Raw genomic sequence first — 17,959 nt, forward strand, 5'->3', positions numbered from 1 at the left:
TCCGTCAGCCTTGAGCTGCTTAGTCACCCCCGCATATGCCTATTTCAAAGCCTCGCCTTAGCCTTGCTTAGCCTCGCCAACCACCCATGCGATCATCTTTCTATCAAGCTCACATACGAAACGGCACTTCAAGCTGAGCTCCTCCAGATCCCACGAGCTCAGCATTGCGTCATTGCCCATCATGCCTCCACGGGCCCAGACCAACACCCTCACCTCCAACCCCCTCGACGACATCTGCCCGGTGTGCAAGTCGAACCGCTACCTCAACCCGTCCCTCACCTTCCTCATAAACTCAGAATGCTACCATACGATGTGCACATCCTGCGTGGACCGGCTCTTCACATCCGGTCCCGCGCCCTGCCCTGTCGCCGGTTGCCACAAGACGCTGCGCAAGCGAGGCTTTCACACAGCCTTTTTTGCAGACTTGAACATCGAGCGTGAAGTCGACGTGCGGAAGCGCGTGGCTGCGGTCTTCAATAGGCGCCAAGACGATTTCGAAACGCTGCATGATTGGAATAATTATCTTGAGAGCGTGGAGGACTTGGTATTTAAGATTGTGGAGGGGACGCCAGCTATGAAGAAGGATGCTGAAGAGGCGCTGAAGAAATATGCGGAGATGAACCGTATGGAGATCGAGGCCAACTTAGAGGCTGAGAAGGAGGAGGAAGAGATGGGACGGAGAGCACAGGCGATAGCTGATGAGAGGGCAAGGAAGAGGCGAGAGATGGGGAAGAAGAAGGAAGAGGCGGACCGAAGGGATTTGGAGAGAACGAAGCGCAATGTTATTGAGACGCTGGCGAGGTCGGAGGGCAATGCCGACGAAATTACCAGGAAAGCTGAGAGGTTAATCTTGGAGAAGACGGAGAAGATGAAACGAGATCAGGTAGAGGATCTAGAAGGTCCCAAGATGGCGATCAGGGGCTTGAAGAAGAGGAAGGCTGTGGAGGTAGAGAAGCCATATGATCCATTTGGAGATTTGGACTTGACGCCGACGAGATACGTGCTGCAGACGCGGTACAAGAACGATTGGCTGAAACAGGCGGAGAACGACCCAAGGCATATGGTTGGAGGTTATAGCTTTCAAGAGTACTATGCCCGAACGATGTTCGAGGCTTTCTCCGGGTTGGGTGTTTTCATCGAGGATGAGCTGCAAAATACCACTGCGAGTGGTGCTCCTCTTGCTGCAATTGCTGCTACGGCCAGGAGCGGGGACAAAACGATGGAGGATGTCTTCTAGTATGTGGTTCATTACTTGAGCTTATTGGCGTTCGCATAGCGTTTGGAAATGGATGGCGACAGCATTGTCACGGAGTTTGGTTTCATACATTTGAATATACCAGGGCAGTAAAAAGATATGGGACATCGTAGAACATAGAATATGGTCGCACAAGCAAGCAATAATTATGGTCACGTCTTCTCTGCTACATTTAATGTTGGGACTAAATTGTCGTGATCTCGTTGTAGGATTATCGTACTTCATATAAACACCGCTGCTATGCAATTCCGCCGATCCCATGCCTCAATTTTTTGCCACTCTGGGGCATCCTCATGCCTATCTAACTCATCTTTGCGTTCGAGAAATCCAACTCGGGGTGCTGTTTCTGGAACTGCGCCAGCATATCTGCCTTCTTCTGCTCCTCGCTCGTGGGCTTACCCAGCTCCTTCTGCCTCTGGTCAAACATCATCTTCTCGACCATTCCCCTTGTCTCGCCATCCAGGTCGCCCAGGTTGCTGTTCTCAGGCTGGATCTTGGTCACGTCGATCTTCGGCGCCGATGTGACAACGTGCTCCCACCACTGCATCTTGTTCATTTTATCGAGATGGATGTCGATCTGCTTTAGCTCCTTGCCATCAACAGCAGGGATCGAGGCGAGTGTCCATGTAGACTCGTCGACGTGGATGGGATGTGGCAGGTCACCCTGGATTTGTTAGCTCCATCCTATCCATCTGGCCGCATCCAGCCAGCGGAAAACAAGCCAGGAAGATCCATGTGAGTGGCTTTGGGTGCATACACTTATAATTGGCTCCTGCCCCTTAACTCCAGCGCTCAACTTCGTCTTCTTGATATCGACGACCAGGTCTCGGCCTTTGAGGTTTCCGGGGACGGTGAAGTTGAGGGAGAGGTCGCGGATTGTCTGAGTCCATTTGTAGGGAAGTGCAGCTTGCTCTTCTTCCTCGAGGGCACGTGCCGCCGCCTCGGCAGCTTTGTCTACTGGTGCATCACCTGTGTGACCGTCAGTCGATGCTGAGAATATAGAAGCATCTTACGGAAGGCAGTATAATTTCAGGATATAGACTTCGTAGCTCTGGTGTGCTGGGAAGGCTTGAAAAGAATAAATTCTAGCACACAATATTATTATAAAGAGCTTACCTGAAGACATGGTGTATTATGAGATCAGTTTTGCGGATGGGGCGTTAGAGGGGTTCTGAAGATAATTGAGTTGTTGACGCGGCTACCCGTCAGGTCCATGACCCCGCGATGGGGAACAAACGGCGGTGGTGCAGCCTTGCGCAAGCCCAAAGCTCGTTTACCGCATTCAGTTACGAGCGAGTATAATCGATCCACGTGACTAATGCCTCAATATACGGGACCAACAGTGCTGTCATCCACCATCGCGCGGTTTGGGCAGCTGCCTGGTTTTGCATTCATAGATTCAATGGCACCGGATACAGAATTTTGCGACGTCGAAAACCATTATCAGCTGTCAGTTCTTGAGGTAATTTGAGTTTGACATCCCAAAGCGTTGTCTATCTGTACCTCCACATTATCTCGAATCGAAACCATCTCAGCATGTCTTTGTTAGAGAATTGCCAACGTAAGTGGTCTTTGTTATTTTGCCGGCGCCAAAAGAAGAAGAATACCCATCATGGTCGCCTTCATTCTCTTGGACAATTCCGGACATTCTTTCTTTATGCTCCTTCACAGTCTTGTCACAATTTCCTGAAACCAAAATTTATTCAAAGGGACGGTGAGCTCAGAGGAAGTACCCCTTCCTTCTTCAGTCCTATTCTGTCCGAAATCCTTTCTTTGATACTTTGCTTTGTTACACTTGGTCCTATTCTATGTTATTTTGACCATGGCCTCTTCGATACCTAAAGTTGATTTTCTTGTCAAACAATATCAGCGAATGTTTTCAATTTACTACATTTCAAATTTTGCCACAATTGGAAGATATGCAGGCGCCGTACATGACCGCGACCGACGGCGCAGATCCACCAATAGATGATGGATTAGACAATGGTCCTGGAAAGCTATTTGTTGAGAGTCGAAACGAGAAGGGAGAAGTTAAGTATACCATGTTCTCTGGCAAGCCGTTAAGATGGAGAGGTGACTATATTCCTTCGCCAGAAGCCTACCAGGAGACTCTGCGCGACAAAGCCCTCGAAGCTCAGGAAGGATATGTTTTTCATGCAGAAGCTCTGCGAATGTTGGGTGTCAAAGTCTTCCGCACTGGGGACTATCACATTGAGACAAAATTACGAGGAAAACGCGATGTGGTTAAATTCCAAACCAAGGAACTCCTTCCAGGGGGACAGGTGTGGACAGGCCCTCGCAATATTGCCCATCTCGCCTTTTTATCTTTGGAGGATGGGGAGCTTCCGATTTTTCATTTCTGGATCGATCCGACTATCTTTGGGAAGAAGCCTGATCAGATGACACTCGCAGAAACAATCGACTCCGAAACTCACAAACAAAGAACCGAAGACGAAGCCAAGCAGATCGAAGAAGGACTTAAAATGCGTTTAATGCCCAATATAACTCCTTCGGATCAAATCTGGGTCGATAAGCTAGCCGAATTCCGAAAACTTCTCGCCGATTATGGAGGTAACAACCGCAATCAGTCGCTTATGGATCTTATGAAGAAGACTTTTCTTGAAGACCAAATCCGCCGCTTGGCGGCTTCGGGAGAGCATTCTATGCTTGCCATGTTGCAAGTGAGAGACCAGTTGCTATATTTTGATAACCTCGACAACGACGCGTTCAAGGGAGTAAAAAACAATGCTGCAACGAAATTTTGCATGGTTTACTTTGGCCTTCCTGTTGAGCCTCTGACTTTGACCAACATTCTCAACGCTAGAAAGAATGAGGATGACGCTCGAGAAAAAATTGAACCCGATTACAGCATACTGCCTGGAATATACGGCGCAGAGGCCGACTTGGAATTCTTGGATAACTACCACGAGAGAGCTTATGGATATCCGACTCTGCGAAGTAAGTTATGCGGTGCCACATTGATATAATAGACAGGCACTAGAAGCTAACATACTCCAGAACCGAAGGCAAAAAGGCCCTACAAGGACATCCCAGAAGAGGTCTCTGATCTAATCCGAGAGCAGAACCGGATTGACGAAGAGCTATATCCTCAGCCAACAAGGAGATGCGGGGGTAATCGTAATGCTTTCCGCGGCGTGGACAGCTATGATTTTGGGTTTGACAAACCCGAACCTGACCTCCCGTCGTTCAAGGAGTTTCTAGCTCTTCGTGGTGGCGCAGGACCGTCCCAAATTTCAGGGGATGTCAATGATGGTGATGACGATGATTCGCAACTAAACTCTGGGCATTTCAGTGACATGGAAGATGTTATTATGAATGATATGAGCATGCTTGAACACTCTGACGGAGATTATGGTTTGCCATCAAGCCTCCATAATCCTTCTTGGGTTGATGGCTTCGATGGAGGACTTAGAGGTGGAGCTTCGCCACCCAGAGGCAATGAGGGGGACGATGAAGAACAGGGCGGGCCCTCCGCACCACCACCAAATGTCAACACCCCTGGCACAAACACGAACAATGCCGCCTTGCCTCCGCCGGTCTCACTTCCACCACTTGCCTCCATGGAATCTGTTCTTGCCACTTTACAGGATAATCCTCGACAGCCGCCTAGCGGGCGTCGTGGTCGAACGACGCCTGCTACGAATGGGAGCACTTTCGACCCTAGCCAATTTCGAGAATATATGGTTGAAACAGAGAAGAATCTAGAACAAGATGACCTTCGCGTGGGTGCGTACCACAAAGCGCAGTCTGCCCACGAACCCCACTCGGGAAGTCCGGAGCCACCAAGATATGGCAAGTCAGTTGAGGAGCAGTTGGTTACTGGGCCCACAACGCCAGGTGTGTTTGCGAACGATATTAGTCTCGCTGAAGTTCGACGACTGCAAGCACGCAATGGAGAATTGGAAAGACTAATATTGGCCCGTGGGACATACTGTGGCATGTGTGATAAGACCATATCCTTCACCACCAAAGAACAGCGAGACTCCCATTTTGCAGGTCATGTGGACGGACTGCATTCCTGTGGTTTTTGTGGAATTAGCTTCAATTCGGCCACTCATGCAGAGAGAAAATCTCATCTTGCTAGCCATGCAGATATTAGATATACAAAGCAAACCGGGAAAACGCCCCAGAGGCCTACCGCCTCAGCTAGGCCTTTGGCAGCAACTCCTCCAGCCAGTTCCAGCCCAGCTCAAGTCGCGCGAGTAACTGTTGTTGAGGGCGATACCATATTGTACTGCCAGAACTGTAGCGTGGACTTGGCCAATTTTACCACTCCCGCCCAACTTATTCAACACACACGCGCCTGCTCTGGGAGGAATCGTGCGCCAAGCGAACCGGCATATTGTAAATTCTGCGCCATTGAAATTTCTAGACTCGGCAGCGCGGATGATGTTACGAACCACCGCAATCTGTGTAAAGGCTCCTCTGCCGGCCGGGGCCGACAACGAGATCTTTGGGCTGCAGCAGGCTGTTCCAAAGATGACCGGGAGTTGACGTACTGGAAGCTATGTGCCCTGGCTGGGGTCCCTGATCTTCATTACAGGCCTCGCAACCCAAACCCAAGACCATACGAGTGTCGTTACTCTGGCTGCGACGCTAGTTTGCTTGAAATGGCAAAGGAAGGGACTCTGGACGCCCACCACAAGAAGCACATCTCCGGCGAAGACAGACTCAAGTACATATGCCAGGCCAACGTCTGCGGGATGGATCTTTCCATGCATGAGAAACGGGGCGAGGAGCGGCTCCAACGACATCTCACGAGGCATCTTAAGGCGCATTGCACATACCCAGGCTGCGACGTCATCTTCCGTGACGAAGACATTTCGCCGAGCACACGTGAAATTGAACTTGAAGCTAAGAAAAAGTGGGTTGATCACGCCCATAACCATATCAACGATGATGAGGACGAGCTGGGTCATGATGGCACTTATAATTACATTGACAGTGATCCTCCAAGTGATGATGATGGCGATGGTGGACATCAAAGCACTACTGGTCACAGCCGTCAGGGAAATGGTGCAAACACCGGCGGTGGACAAGGAGCTGGTACACGTCAAACTGAAGGTAATAACCCAGCCAGACCCCCAGTCCCAAAAGCTCCAGCCCCGAAAGCTCTAGTCCCAGGTACCACTATTAGAACCACAACTACTGGCATTCTACCTCGGAGGCGTCTGCCCGCAAACACAATTCCAGAATATTTTATATCCCTCCCTAAAGAGTGGAATGCAGCCGTAAAAATGCTCCCCGCAGTGCTCTATGGTGGATCGAAGAAGCCACAGAAGTCGACATTTATCTGTCCAGTTTGTTATTTAAGCATACAAGGATTTCAACTTTCCGTGGGCCCCTACCTTTCTGTTTATTCTTCCACTTCACCATGCTTATAATACTATATAGAATCTTGCTAACTGAACTTAGTGGCATCGCAGTATCTGCCCCGACGGCACAAAGGGTTGCGGGGTGGACAACGACGATGACTTGCTCATCTTCAGCGCTGTGAGCGCTGGCCGCGTCCGCAGCTCCAAGACAGGCTACGACCAAGTCGACATGGATAACGAAGGCGCTAAGACCTGGGGAGCTACTCAACAACTATCGGTAGTGTCGCAATACCTCGCCAGAAACCGACCAACGGCAGATAAAGCACCACATACTTTGCTCGACCCGCGTTTCAACACAGCAAACGAGCAGCAGAGGGCAGCGGGACTGGTGGTGAGGAGGCAACAGGCAAACTCGGAAGAAACCGTACAAGGTAAGGCAGCGAAGAGAGCACCGCGGCCGCCGAAGCGCGCAGCTGCGGCTGCACCGGCTGGGCAGAGGCCAGCTAAGTCAGCGAGGGGAGCAGGAGGTCGAACAAGGACCAGAGCGCCAGGGACACCGGTAGCACCTCCTGCAGAAAGACAAGGAGGCGGTGGATTGTTTGTATCGCCAGATACTTGAAATATATTTTAAAGTGGGCTTTGATAAGGGAGTTTTGTTTATGGGGTCTGGAAGTTGGGTTTCTTTTGTGTGCTGGGTTTATTCGAGAACGGGCCGTGTATCCTGCGTTTGCTTGGTTATTTATGGCGCATTGATCTGTTATAAATGTTTTATTCGAGGGCGCATTGATATTCTATAAATCTGGTATTTAAATATACCTGCTTTGTCTGCCGTATTGTGCTATTAAGACTCCGCCCCCCCATATCCACCGTCTTCCGATCACGACACAGCACACCAGTACATCCACGCGGATAAATAGCCATTAAATCATATAACACAACCCCGTATTCTTAGACCATTTCCTATCCGAAACCAAGCAGTTGGTGCAGTAGGTTACGTTTCTTATCTTCTGTCTTCAGTGGTGATACTCGGAAATCCAAGCGAGCACCTTCTTTGAGCTTAGAGTCTGAGTGAATGGGCTTTGTATACATTCTTTAACGACCACCTTAGCTATCTTTTAGTGAATTGGTGAATTTCCCTAATAATGAGTTATTTGTATATAGTACTTACAGAAGGATCAGCACCATGCTGTAAAAGGAGTTCTGCAATTTGGTATGCTGTCTCGGGATAGTCCAATCCATTATGCAAGAAGATATGCCACGGCGACCTTCCGTCGAACTTCTGATTGGGTTTCGCACCATGATCAAGCAATACATTTACCATATCTGGGCTATAAACCCCTGGATTGCCTACTGTGTGGTAAAGTGCATAGTCAAGATATGGCCGGCCCTTTTTTCTGCGGAGGATAGAATTGCCATTCCCCAGCTTCTGTGCTACGTAACTATGCAGTCCATAGGTCACAGCTACTGCAAGGAAATCATCTCGCCAGTCAGGGCGGCAGAAGTTACAGTGGAAGTTAATGTGTTCTCCCCAATGTTTCTAATTTTTGCAATACCATAGTCGGTCTATCGTCATGTCCAATTTGTCAATAAACTCAACCTGGCCCTCACTCGTTTCATTTTCAGCTTGATGGGCTAGAATAAGGGTTGTGTCTACGGATTTTATAATGTCCTCCACTGGTTTTACTTGTTTTTCTAATTGCTTAGAGGGTACAATTGGTTTCCACAAGGACTGGTATATCACCAACCGAGCTCGAAACAAAGCCGTGCTCGGACTGAATCTATCTCCCTGTTGAGTTTTTACCATTAGATCTTGTATATTTTTGCCATCTAAAAGGTCCTTAGCGGTCCTGTGATGATATAAAATTGTTGCCGATGCATTCATTGAGAATGTACCAGGAACTTCCTCTTGGCTTCTTCGAAAATGTCCTCCGCCTGACACCTCTAGAAGTCCAGCACAAGATTTTCGTAGTTTAATATCAAGTTGTTTCATCCGCAATTCTAAGTCATGTTTATCGATTGGAGAGGGATTTATCGCAAAATCTTGGTTCTTATCGAGCGCGAGAGACAGTTCTAAAGCTGTTAATCCTGGAATTCGGAATGTAAGATCTCTGTATCTCTGACTGTCAAATATCGGCCTTTTTAGACTGTGCTGCGCTATCGACATTATTCCGAAGATACGAGCAGCATCCTCTGCATATATTCCGTCGATATTCTTAAGCATGTGCTTATAAAGTTCTTCGATTTCCGGTGGCACCCTAACTAATCGTTCCCTTAGTTGTGCGATGTCATCAAGATTTCCGAGACCAGTTATAAGGGAATTCAGGACAAGCTCAACCCAGAGAAAGACGCCGTTCGCTGCAGACACAATCTCCTCCTCTAATTTTAGAGCCTCTGCTTTCTCATCATGGTAAAGAGTTTTCATTTTCTCGTCGTTATGAAGAATGCCGGAAACGTAAAGATTAATGCCGTCAGATGTCAAGTCTTAGGGTCGACGCTTTGGATTATTATTAAACTGGTCCATAAAGACGGTTTCAGGGCGACTTGATACGCAAACCTTGACATCAGCGGATTTTTGAATGATAGATCTTAAAATCTTGATTGTCTCCCTGTCGTTTCCGGTACACTCATCAAGACCATCGATGAACAAGCATACCTTACCCAAATCGACTTTGCAGAGGTTATTAAATGCTTTATGGGTCCTTTCGAAATTCCACCAGTTCCGTCGTAGTTTGTCAGGATTTTTTGATGACTCTATCATCTGCCATGCGTCCTCGCACACGTCTTTGATTGGATGTTTCTTTTTATCGAGAATGTCATATAGTAGTGATCGCTGGAGTCATCATGCGATGCTTGGTCCTCAATCTTACCACTCCTCCAGAAGAAGAAACTAACGAGTAGTGGCTCATCTTCGCATGACCACTTCCGAAGGAGCAATCGCGTCTGTTTATTATCGAAAATGTAACGCATCAAGGTAGATTTTCCTGAGCCGGCCTTGCCCTCAATCCAATACAACCCATCGTCTTCGCCCAACCGTTGTTCGCCTAACCATTTCGCGAAGTTGTCCCAATCCTCAATTTTTTCTTTTGGATCATGAAAAATCCACTGGAAGGTTTCTGGATAAGGCTCCTGAATGTCGCTATAGCGAACTCCGAACGACTCAGGTTCTACAACAGTTACGGTGAAGTTGATATGACAAAAAAGGCTCTGTATTATCGATCTTCTACTAAGACTTAGCCTTACAGCGCCCTGCAGATAGATGTCTACAGTGAACACATTGTCGCACTCAAAACTGAACGCCCTACGGCCTGCCTACCCCCCGCCCTCCCACATCGAGTTAGCGGGTTCGTGCTACTGCCTAGCGGTTCCCAGTGCCGGAGGGCTGCGTCGTTTTGCCAGTAGGGGAACTCAATATGGCCCTGGCTATGCACGCTGCCTTTAACTACGACGTACCAGGTCCCGTAGGCGCCGTGCAGCAGCTAGTCGAGTTTATCCTTCTCGAAGACGAAGAGTTTACAGGATCATGTTATGTTAGCCGTAGATGGCGATGTCCAGATTAGTAGGACTTGCTAAAGCTAAGCAAGTTGTGCCCGCCGTCGGCCGAGGAAAGGGCTGAAACGATGCAGCTTAAACGTCCGGACTTGTATCATGCCGCTGACGCGTTTTAGATTCTTATATGAATAAATACGCATTTAAAATTGAGGGGTTTCTATTCTTAAAATGCAGTATGTAGAGAGCATCCTGCCCGCCTCGAGGTTTCTTACTATTGGTAGGGCGAGGTTATAATTTAGGAGAAAACATTCATTTCCTTATTATTTAACAAGGTAACTTTTATGTCCCTTTACCCGACAAAAGAAGTGCTATCATCTAGAGGTATTCCCATGAGAATCCGAAGGACCGCCCTCAACTCCTCTATCCTCTACTTCGCTATCTGCGCCTTTTTTAATAGCATTCTCTAGCGCCACTGCCTTATATCCCATAAAATACATATACACTCCTGCCTATCCAACTTAACCACCCCCCTATTCCCATATATTGCCATACAACAGCTATAGCAATGAAAAATTTCTTGTCATCAGTCATGATCGTCATCTCCGTCAATAGCGTAACATATCAGCTCTCAACCAGCCCACTCCCTAACCACAACTTCTCCGTACTCACCTCATTTGCCCTCCTCATCTTCTCTTCACCTCAGCTGCCCCAACACCTCTAACGTCCCCATCCTCGCTCCTCATCTTCATCACTCCTTCGTCTCCTAGTGAGAACCCCGTTCTGTCGTCTCTGCGACTTAGGCCTCTCTTCCCCCCTTCTATCCTTGACCTTCCAATCCACAACAGACCTTGCCTTCTTCGACACAGAGAGATACACCGGAAACACCAGCGCGATGCCAAGCCAAAAAATTATGACCCAAAACGATTCCCTCAACCTCCATTTTCTCATCGCCCCAAATATAATCCACGGGCCCACCGCCCCTAAACTAATCGAGGCCGTCAGCATTGCCGCCGCTAACCTCGTATTCTTCCCCATTCCCCTTAGCGTTATCGAATAGACAAGGGGGAAAACGGGTGCTAAAAAGAAGAACACCATCATTCCGAGCCCAGCGACCAAGTTTGGGTCTTTAGCTGCCCTGCCCTCTGGGAGAGCAACAAAGGCGATGGTGAATGTTAGGGCACCAGCAAGGGAGAGTAGAAGGATGAGCCGCGGCCACATCACAAAACAGAGGGCTCCACCTATGACTCGCGAGAAGAACTTCAAGCTGTAGGCCAGGAGGAGGTAGTTTCTAGGTGACAGATTGAGGCCGTCGATCTTGTGTTCTGCGGGCGGCGGGGCGAGTACGTAGATGTACCAGGTATCAAAAGCTACTTGTGAGAGAATGTAGATAGATTGTACCATAACACCAAGGGCAAGGGTCAGAAACACGACTCTAATGCCACCTATGTGCGTCAACGAGGTCGTCTTAACCATCCTGTTCATTGGCAGGAGGTCTGGCTGGAGCTCTTCTTGCAGATCGTCGTCGCTTGCCTCGGGGAGCGGCATGTAGTGGTAGAAGAGCGCGATGACGATGGTGAAGAGCGCGATGGTAAAGTAGGTCCACTGTACGTGGATTAAGTTCTTCTTCGTTTGAATGAGTGGGGCGAAGGCTTTGTCGGCGATTAGCTCACTGACTGTTGCCCCGAGTGCTTGCATGGCCTGCGCAAAAAGAAGCCGCATTTCGCCATACTGTGGAGGCCCGCAGAGAGTGATAAAAGAATTCGCGGCCATTTCGAGGGATGACAGGCCGATGGCAGCAACGACATTTGAGACGAGGAAGCCTGGCAAGGAGATGAAGGATGCGGAGGGCCAAAGCATAAGGGATCCAATGCCATAGATGCAGAGGCTAACAATGAAAATTATTTTGAATCCTCCTTCCTTTAGAGCGTACCATCCGACGGTGAATGGGCCTATAATATAGCCGCCGTAAAAAGCTGTACTTAGGGATAAAGATTGTTTAAAAGTTAGCTGTGCGATGGTCGAGATCTGAATGTTTAGAGCGTTAAGAAGCCCGTTAGAGAACCCCCACAAGAAGAATAGGATAGTGACCACGCTGCAATATTTCCACGAGTCACTAACAGACATCCTTAGCATGCATTTTGGGGGTTGAAGGTTAACGAAGCCAAAGTAGACGGCGGTTCCGGTTGGTTGAACGGAAAGCAACGTCTGTTCTCGAGCCGCGATATTGTTCTCTGTAAGAAACTCTAACTGGATATCCGAATCACGAGCGTCCGGGTGGATCGGTCTGTCCTCGGTGGGCGCCGTGACACCCCAACTTCCATTTGTGGTAACCTGAACATCTAAAGTCTGTTCTTGAGCCGCGATATTGTTCTCTGTAAGAAACTCCAACTGGATATCCGAATCACGAGCGTCTGGGTGGATCGGTCTGTCCTCGGTGGGCGCCGTGACACCCCAACTTCCATTTGTGGTAACTTGAACATCTAAAGTCTGATTCTCAGGCCACGGCTTCGGCTTCGGCTTCGATAACCCATCACTGCTGTGACTTCCGACCTGCTCAATAAGCCATGGCACCACCCTTTTCACCAACGGCCTCAACGTCGGGATGCAAGCACAGATAATCCCAACATTAATTTCCACAGCTGACCACATTAGTGCAGGCGACACGAGATATGCAAAGTCTGTAGTGTCTTCGAGGGAATCCGTCGTTGTTGGCACAGGGCCCCCAGCAGTGATGATCAATATGGTATTTTGCAGAGCATTAATCCGAATCACATCGACAATCATTACGAATATCCCTAGTGCGAATGTAAAAACTAGAATAACCTTTTGCTTCCGAGGCAGCTGCATTCCGGTGAGGATGGGTATTGGAAGTATTAGAATCACAATGTCAGTTGCGACGTTTGTGGGCGAGGCGGCAAAGTAAAGAGTGACGAGCCGTATGCACTTTTGCGTTGAGCTGTTGCTGAAAGTCTTGGTGATCGGATCACAGACGAATATATTGAAGAATGTCAAAATCGTGCCGGCTATGATAACCACCGCAATCGTTAAATATGTGGCTAGCCGGAAATATTTCATATTCTTTGATAGGCATAGATAGAATATTAATATGCTTGTCTTCGTCGCCATAAGCGCGGGGTTCTATGAGTTATTAGTTACAACTCTCATTTTCACTACATGCAGCTTCCTCCGTTCATCCTCCTCATAGGAGACCACCACAGAATACGCACATAAAGTACGGAAAACGTATACTCGCACTTCCTCAAATCGTCTAGCGACTGGGGTGGAATATCCACATCATGCCTGCCCAAGCCTTTCGCAACACCGATGGTAATCGAAAGGGTCACACCGAGCGCCAAGGTCCAGCCAACGACAATCATCAAGTCATCCAATGTCGATCTCTTTACAATGCCGAGGCGCGTAACCAGCCGGGCCACGACGAACAGCGTCGCAATACCTAGCGTGGTCAGCGCCACTAGCTCAACCGCTGGGCCACGGTTTGGAAGCTTAGCGGGGGGAAGCATCTTCGAATCACGACCCAAGCATCGCGTCTGCCAAGTCGATGTCTCGTCTTTAGAAAGCTTGATCTGTCACCTGCATGCGTGTGTGTATCTGTTACCACCATGTCGGGTCTGTGCCTCTATATATATCGAACCAGTTTTGATGACATCACAACATTTCTCTATAGATTTTGAAAATCCCGCGTTTCCAGGGCAAGCCACGCGTAATGCTTACTTTCGCCCCTCGCACTATTCGCAAGCAGACTAGCCTCTCACCGTTCCATGGTGCCTCTAGAGGTGTGCCGCTGGTGTTCCGCTGGTGTTCCGTGGTATAACAAGATTTGGTTGTGCTTCAACCAGCGTCTATTGCCTGTTCCTAGTGTAATATATGGCCCAACATTCTAGTAACTAGCACATACGACCATAGACTCAAGAGAATTGGGCATCCCGTCCGCTCTGCCATACACAAGCTTGAGATCGGTGGATTAGTAGTTGGGTGGGTGACCACCAGCGAATACCCACTGTTGTATGTTTTTTTGTCAATTCTTTTGCCGTTTTATTGCGTTAACATTTTGGCCCCTGAAGTTGAAGATCTTGGAGCGGAGGAGAGGAGAAGGGAGGGTGCGCTCGATGGGTGTTGTGTTTGTGTTTTTGGGCGGAGAAAGGGAGGGGATTGTTATTTCGTTTTTGGAATAATGCCATATTTGCGCCTATTCCCAGATAGATGGCTAACAATGATGTGCCGTGCCAAACTGTATCGAGTTCGAGCATATACACGCAATCAAATCTCTCCCACATGCACCTGAACAACTACAAGATCACATCAAACCACAAGCACAAAACCCCAGCAGCCATCCCACAATAAAACTTCATATCAGTAGTCATTAAAGACGCCAGCCAGCCTCTCCCCAAGCAAGACCAGCAAACACCATCTATCCCAGACATTGACCATACCCTTCACCCCACTCCCTCCCTTCATTCACCCTCGCCACCTTGCACCCGACTCACTTAAGCAGCAGCCGGGAAATCATTAGGCCAGCACTTCTCCTTCGGCCACAGCTTCTGGTCATGCGTCTCGGCATGCACCTGCAGCTGGGTCTTATTCGAGCTGACGATCTCCTTGCGGCAGTTTGCGCACTGGGGGGAGGTGTTAGTTTCATTTCCCCTTCCTCATTGATTTTTCACGATAAGCACGTCCACGCCACACCAGGCACCAGGAACGTGACCGGGGATAGAGGGGAAAAGGCAGAGGGGAAGTGAGAGGCATACGATGGAGGTAGCCTTGGGCGCCTTGACGGGGAGACCGTTGGCCTTGACTGGGGCGCGGGTACCGGCTGCGTCGGCCTTCTTGTGCTCGCGCTGGACCTGGATGAGGCATTAGTATATCTCTTTGGCCGTTCATACGCGTCCCCCGCTCTGTGTGCGGTGCGGTGCGGCGGGTGAGTGGCGGACTTACTCTGGCTTTCTTGGAGATAGGCATCTTGACTGATCTTCGGACTGGGAAGTATGAAGCTGGAGTATGGGGGATCTGGTGGAGGGCGGAGAGAAGAGGGGGTGGTTGGAGGGGCAAGAAGGGAGGTTGTTTATTTGAAAATTGTATTTGGTGGGGTGACACGTGATGATAAGCTTTTTTTTGTGAAGGGAAAAGTGGATGTGTGGTGGTGGTGGTGGCGAGGCTGAGAAAAGGTTATAAATTGCCTGATTGGGTAATGGGTGGGCGGTGAAAGGGCGGTTGTGCCACCAAAATGTCTTGGGAGGGACTACAAATTGATTTTGGCGATTTAAGCTGCTGGGATTGATATATCATGGATCATTTCGGAAAATCTACTTACCTATAGATGTGAAATAAGACCGCAAAGACGACTATATACAGCAACACACGAACTATACAAAAATTTCTCATATCCCTCCCCTCCCAATTATTTACAACTTCACCCTTCCCCCATTCAACTCCTCCCAATCCCTGTTCGTAAACGGCGTATACGTCCCATTTTTCAACCAGTAAATCTGATCCCCCCCAACCACCTTCTCTGGATCCACGCCCTCCGCCCGTAGCGTATGCTTCTGTTGCTTATTCGTCCCCGTGATCGGCCCGCCGCCATCCGTGATTCTCAGGAATATCGGAATCGCAAACCTTGGCAGCGCTTTCACATGCTCCGCCAAGCTCTTCATGAGGGGTTCGCTCGGCGACTCAGCAAGGATCACTGCAGCGCAGCCTGCGCGGCCGTCGTGGTGGGGGAGCTCAACACCATAGACGTTCGCCTCGTGCACAGCGGCATGGTAGCCCATAACCTCGCTGACCTCGTTGGTGGAGACGTTCTCGCTCTTCCAGCGGAAAGTGTCGCCGATGCGGTCGACGAAGTAGGTGCGCCCCTCCGAGTCCTTGCGAACGACATCGCCAGTGCGGAAGAATGCGTCGTCCTTGACAAGAACGCTGCGCAGGACCTTGCCCGAGGTGGCTTTCTTGTTGTTGAAGTAGCCCTGGAAGCCCTTCTCGATGTCTGCGCCGTCGAGGGTGAGCAGGAGCTCCCCGGGCTCCCCGACAGCGACCTTCTTGCCCAGCCCGGTCTTGGGATCGCGCCACGGCTCTTCCTTCTCCCAGTCTACGGTGACGATGGCGGATTGACCGCCGAGTAGCTTGCTGGAGATGGCGCCGACGCGACCGATGGCGCCGAGGGAGAAGTCGTTCCGCGACAGGTTCCAGGAGCCGGCTGTGCCCTCGGTGGCGGCGTAGAACTCGGCGATAGTCTCGATGCCGAAGCGGGCCTTGAAGGCGTTCCACACATCGGGGCGCAGGCCGTTGCCGAATGCGGTGCGGACGTTGTTCTTGAGGTCGAGGTTCTCCCCCGTCACTGGGTCGACCTGCGGTGGTGCGGCGAGGAGATAGCGGCATGTCTCGCCGACGTATTGGATGACGGTAGCGTTGCAAGCGCGGACTTCAGGCCAGAAGAGTTTTGTGCTGAATTTGCGGCCGATGCAGACAGTGGCACCACTGCCCATAACGTTCAGCGTGCCGAGGAGAGCTGCGGAGGAATGGTATAGAGGCATGGACTGAAAATTGTTAGGATAATAGGAGCTAGGGTTTTGCGACGAGACTTACTGTGTAGAAGATGTCGGGGTGCTTGAGGCTCAGCCACTTGCCTGGGAAGGCAGACGAGACAATGCACTTGATCCAACTGACAATTGCTGGTTTCGGGAGGCCGGTGGTACCGGATGTGTAGATGAGAATGGCCATGTTTTGTTGCTTATCCTCAAAGCGGTCCTCGTCTGGAGAGCGAATGGGCTCAATGCATTCTGCCTTGGCCTCGACGTCGGGCGAGAAAATGACAAACTCGACGCCCGGGAGGTCGCTCTTGAGATCATCTGTGATGTTGTTGGAGAATTGCGGGTCGACGACGACCAGTCTCGCTGTCGAAACCTTGACGCAATGCGCCAGCGCCTTGCCGGTCAAATTGTAATTCAAGAAGGCAGGCCGGGCGCCGATAGCCCACAGACCGAACCACATGAACATGAACTTCTCCGAGTTGCCAAACTCCATGGCCACAATCTCCTTCGCCTTGACGCCGTGATGCTCCTTCAGCCATGTTCCGTACTTGAGCGCCATACCGTAAAATTGCTTGTAGGTCCATTGCCGTCCTTCGAAGATGAGGTAGACATTATTGGCGGTCTTGGGGTTGAGCGCAGCTTCCTCGAGGATATAGAAGAGCGAAAGGCGGCCCTTAAACTGACGCCACTTGCCGCGGAAGACGGCGGAGAGGAAGGATGAGACCATATGGTAATCGTAGCCGACGTTGCCTTTGGCATTTATGTAGGCAAGGGCCGCAGCAGCAGCTGGGACGGCCACGGAGAGGGGAGCTGAGAGGTTGCCCTGTTAGAATGTCTCGCGGCGCAAAGAGGAGGAGGAGGCAGGACAACTTACCAGGCATGGCGATAGAGGTTCAAGAGGATGAAATGATCTTGAAGTGATGTGAAAGGACGAGGCTACCACGGCGGGTGAAAGTTCGAGGAGGACCGTATGATGTTGTATCCCAAACCAAAGACCAAGGCTGAGAGTGAGAGGTATGTGAGGATAATGATAAATAATAAAGAGTAGCGGTGTTGAAACAAACAAAGATCAGCACCTCTCCGTATAAAAAATATAAATGTACTGTACTTCCTGGTATATGTATATGAGATATATAAACTACCTGTACCAGCGCATCGCTCAAAGACCAAAGAAAGGCCTGGGGCCAGGTCGTGCTATAGAGGAATATGTTGAGCTTACAGTAGTAAGGAAGATAGATTGGCTCCGCCCACCCCGAGGTCCATGGAAAGTTGGGAAGTTAGAGCATGAGTACGTACTTGGTGCTGGGGGGGGGGGAGGAACAACGCGATCATGCCTC

At 49.8% G+C, this 17,959-nt stretch overlaps 8 protein-coding genes across 8 annotated transcripts; 3 read left to right on the forward strand and 5 right to left on the reverse strand.

The window, feature by feature from the left end:
- The first annotated feature begins 90 nt into the window (after positions 1–90).
- TFB3 (TFIIH/NER complex subunit) lies at positions 91–1,490 on the forward strand. Its single transcript, XM_018272972.2, has one exon. It carries the CDS (start codon positions 182–184, stop codon positions 1,235–1,237), a length of 1,056 nt encoding a protein of 351 aa, XP_018132228.1. The 5' UTR covers positions 91–181; the 3' UTR covers positions 1,238–1,490.
- Positions 1,433–2,469, reverse strand: VE01_03484 (uncharacterized protein). The gene is made up of 3 exons (XM_018272973.2): positions 2,372–2,469; positions 2,013–2,224; positions 1,433–1,919 (listed from the first exon to the last, which is right to left on the reverse strand). The coding sequence occupies exons 1-3, from the start codon at positions 2,379–2,381 to the stop codon at positions 1,557–1,559; spliced, it is 585 nt and encodes a 194-aa protein (XP_018132223.1). The 5' UTR covers positions 2,382–2,469; the 3' UTR covers positions 1,433–1,556.
- An 85-nt stretch (positions 2,470–2,554) lies between these two features.
- On the forward strand, positions 2,555–6,734 carry VE01_03485 (uncharacterized protein). The gene is made up of 3 exons (XM_059463534.1): positions 2,555–2,816; positions 3,126–4,213; positions 4,274–6,734. Exons 2-3 carry the CDS (start codon positions 3,175–3,177, stop codon positions 6,658–6,660), a joined length of 3,426 nt encoding a protein of 1,141 aa, XP_059319857.1. The 5' UTR covers positions 2,555–2,816; positions 3,126–3,174; the 3' UTR covers positions 6,661–6,734.
- A 1,635-nt stretch (positions 6,735–8,369) lies between these two features.
- On the reverse strand, positions 8,370–9,231 carry VE01_03486 (uncharacterized protein; the record flags this gene model as incomplete). The annotated part of the gene is made up of 2 exons (XM_018272975.2): positions 8,485–9,231; positions 8,370–8,377 (listed from the first exon to the last, which is right to left on the reverse strand). The coding sequence occupies exons 1-2, from the start codon at positions 9,011–9,013 to the stop codon at positions 8,370–8,372; spliced, it is 537 nt and encodes a 178-aa protein (XP_018132218.1). The 5' UTR covers positions 9,014–9,231.
- A 770-nt stretch (positions 9,232–10,001) lies between these two features.
- On the forward strand, positions 10,002–10,256 carry VE01_03487 (uncharacterized protein; the record flags this gene model as incomplete). Its single annotated transcript, XM_018272976.1, has 2 exons — positions 10,002–10,118; positions 10,173–10,256. 2 exons carry the CDS (start codon positions 10,002–10,004, stop codon positions 10,254–10,256), a joined length of 201 nt encoding a protein of 66 aa, XP_018132219.1.
- Positions 10,257–10,430: 174 nt separating this feature from the next.
- Positions 10,431–13,906, reverse strand: VE01_03488 (uncharacterized protein). Its single transcript, XM_018272977.2, has 2 exons — positions 13,308–13,906; positions 10,431–13,218 (listed from the first exon to the last, which is right to left on the reverse strand). The coding sequence occupies exons 1-2, from the start codon at positions 13,599–13,601 to the stop codon at positions 10,798–10,800; spliced, it is 2,715 nt and encodes a 904-aa protein (XP_018132222.1). The 5' UTR covers positions 13,602–13,906; the 3' UTR covers positions 10,431–10,797.
- Positions 13,907–14,203: 297 nt separating this feature from the next.
- VE01_03489 (uncharacterized protein) lies at positions 14,204–15,225 on the reverse strand. The gene is made up of 3 exons (XM_018272978.2): positions 15,034–15,225; positions 14,847–14,942; positions 14,204–14,714 (listed from the first exon to the last, which is right to left on the reverse strand). The coding sequence occupies exons 1-3, from the start codon at positions 15,055–15,057 to the stop codon at positions 14,586–14,588; spliced, it is 249 nt and encodes an 82-aa protein (XP_018132217.1). The 5' UTR covers positions 15,058–15,225; the 3' UTR covers positions 14,204–14,585.
- Positions 15,226–15,500: 275 nt separating this feature from the next.
- VE01_03490 (uncharacterized protein) lies at positions 15,501–17,911 on the reverse strand (the record flags this gene model as incomplete). Its single annotated transcript, XM_018272979.2, has 3 exons — positions 17,497–17,911; positions 16,678–17,432; positions 15,501–16,628 (listed from the first exon to the last, which is right to left on the reverse strand). Exons 1-3 carry the CDS (start codon positions 17,501–17,503, stop codon positions 15,501–15,503), a joined length of 1,890 nt encoding a protein of 629 aa, XP_018132342.1. The 5' UTR covers positions 17,504–17,911.
- Positions 17,912–17,959: the final 48 nt, after the last annotated feature.

The sequence above is a fragment of the Pseudogymnoascus verrucosus genome (assembly GCF_001662655.1).
Source record: "Pseudogymnoascus verrucosus strain UAMH 10579 unplaced genomic scaffold scaffold_11, whole genome shotgun sequence".
Classification (NCBI taxonomy): Eukaryota; Fungi; Ascomycota; class Leotiomycetes; order Thelebolales; family Thelebolaceae; genus Pseudogymnoascus; species Pseudogymnoascus verrucosus.

What these genes read in the sequence shown, in the direction of transcription:
- TFB3 (XM_018272972.2), top strand. Translation starts at nt 182, where the DNA reads ATGCCTCCACGGGCCCAGACCAACACCCTCACCTCCAACCCCCTCGAC.
- VE01_03484 (XM_018272973.2), bottom strand. An exon ending in GGCAGGAGCCAATTATAAGT is followed by an intron (nt 1,920 to 2,012) that starts GTATGCACCCAA and finishes TAACAAATCCAG; the next exon opens with GGTGACCTGCCACATCCCAT.
- VE01_03485 (XM_059463534.1), top strand. Translation starts at nt 3,175, where the DNA reads ATGCAGGCGCCGTACATGACCGCGACCGACGGCGCAGATCCACCAATA. An exon ending in TGGATATCCGACTCTGCGAA is followed by an intron (nt 4,214 to 4,273) that starts GTAAGTTATGCG and finishes AACATACTCCAG; the next exon opens with AACCGAAGGCAAAAAGGCCC.
- VE01_03488 (XM_018272977.2), bottom strand. Translation starts at nt 13,601, where the DNA reads ATGCTTCCCCCCGCTAAGCTTCCAAACCGTGGCCCAGCGGTTGAGCTA. An exon ending in ATACGTTTTCCGTACTTTAT is followed by an intron (nt 13,219 to 13,307) that starts GTGCGTATTCTG and finishes AATAACTCATAG; the next exon opens with AACCCCGCGCTTATGGCGAC.
- VE01_03489 (XM_018272978.2), bottom strand. Translation starts at nt 15,057, where the DNA reads ATGCCTATCTCCAAGAAAGCCAGA. An exon ending in CTATCTCCAAGAAAGCCAGA is followed by an intron (nt 14,943 to 15,033) that starts GTAAGTCCGCCA and finishes TGCCTCATCCAG; the next exon opens with GTCCAGCGCGAGCACAAGAA. An exon ending in CGCCCAAGGCTACCTCCATC is followed by an intron (nt 14,715 to 14,846) that starts GTATGCCTCTCA and finishes ACCTCCCCCCAG; the next exon opens with TGCGCAAACTGCCGCAAGGA.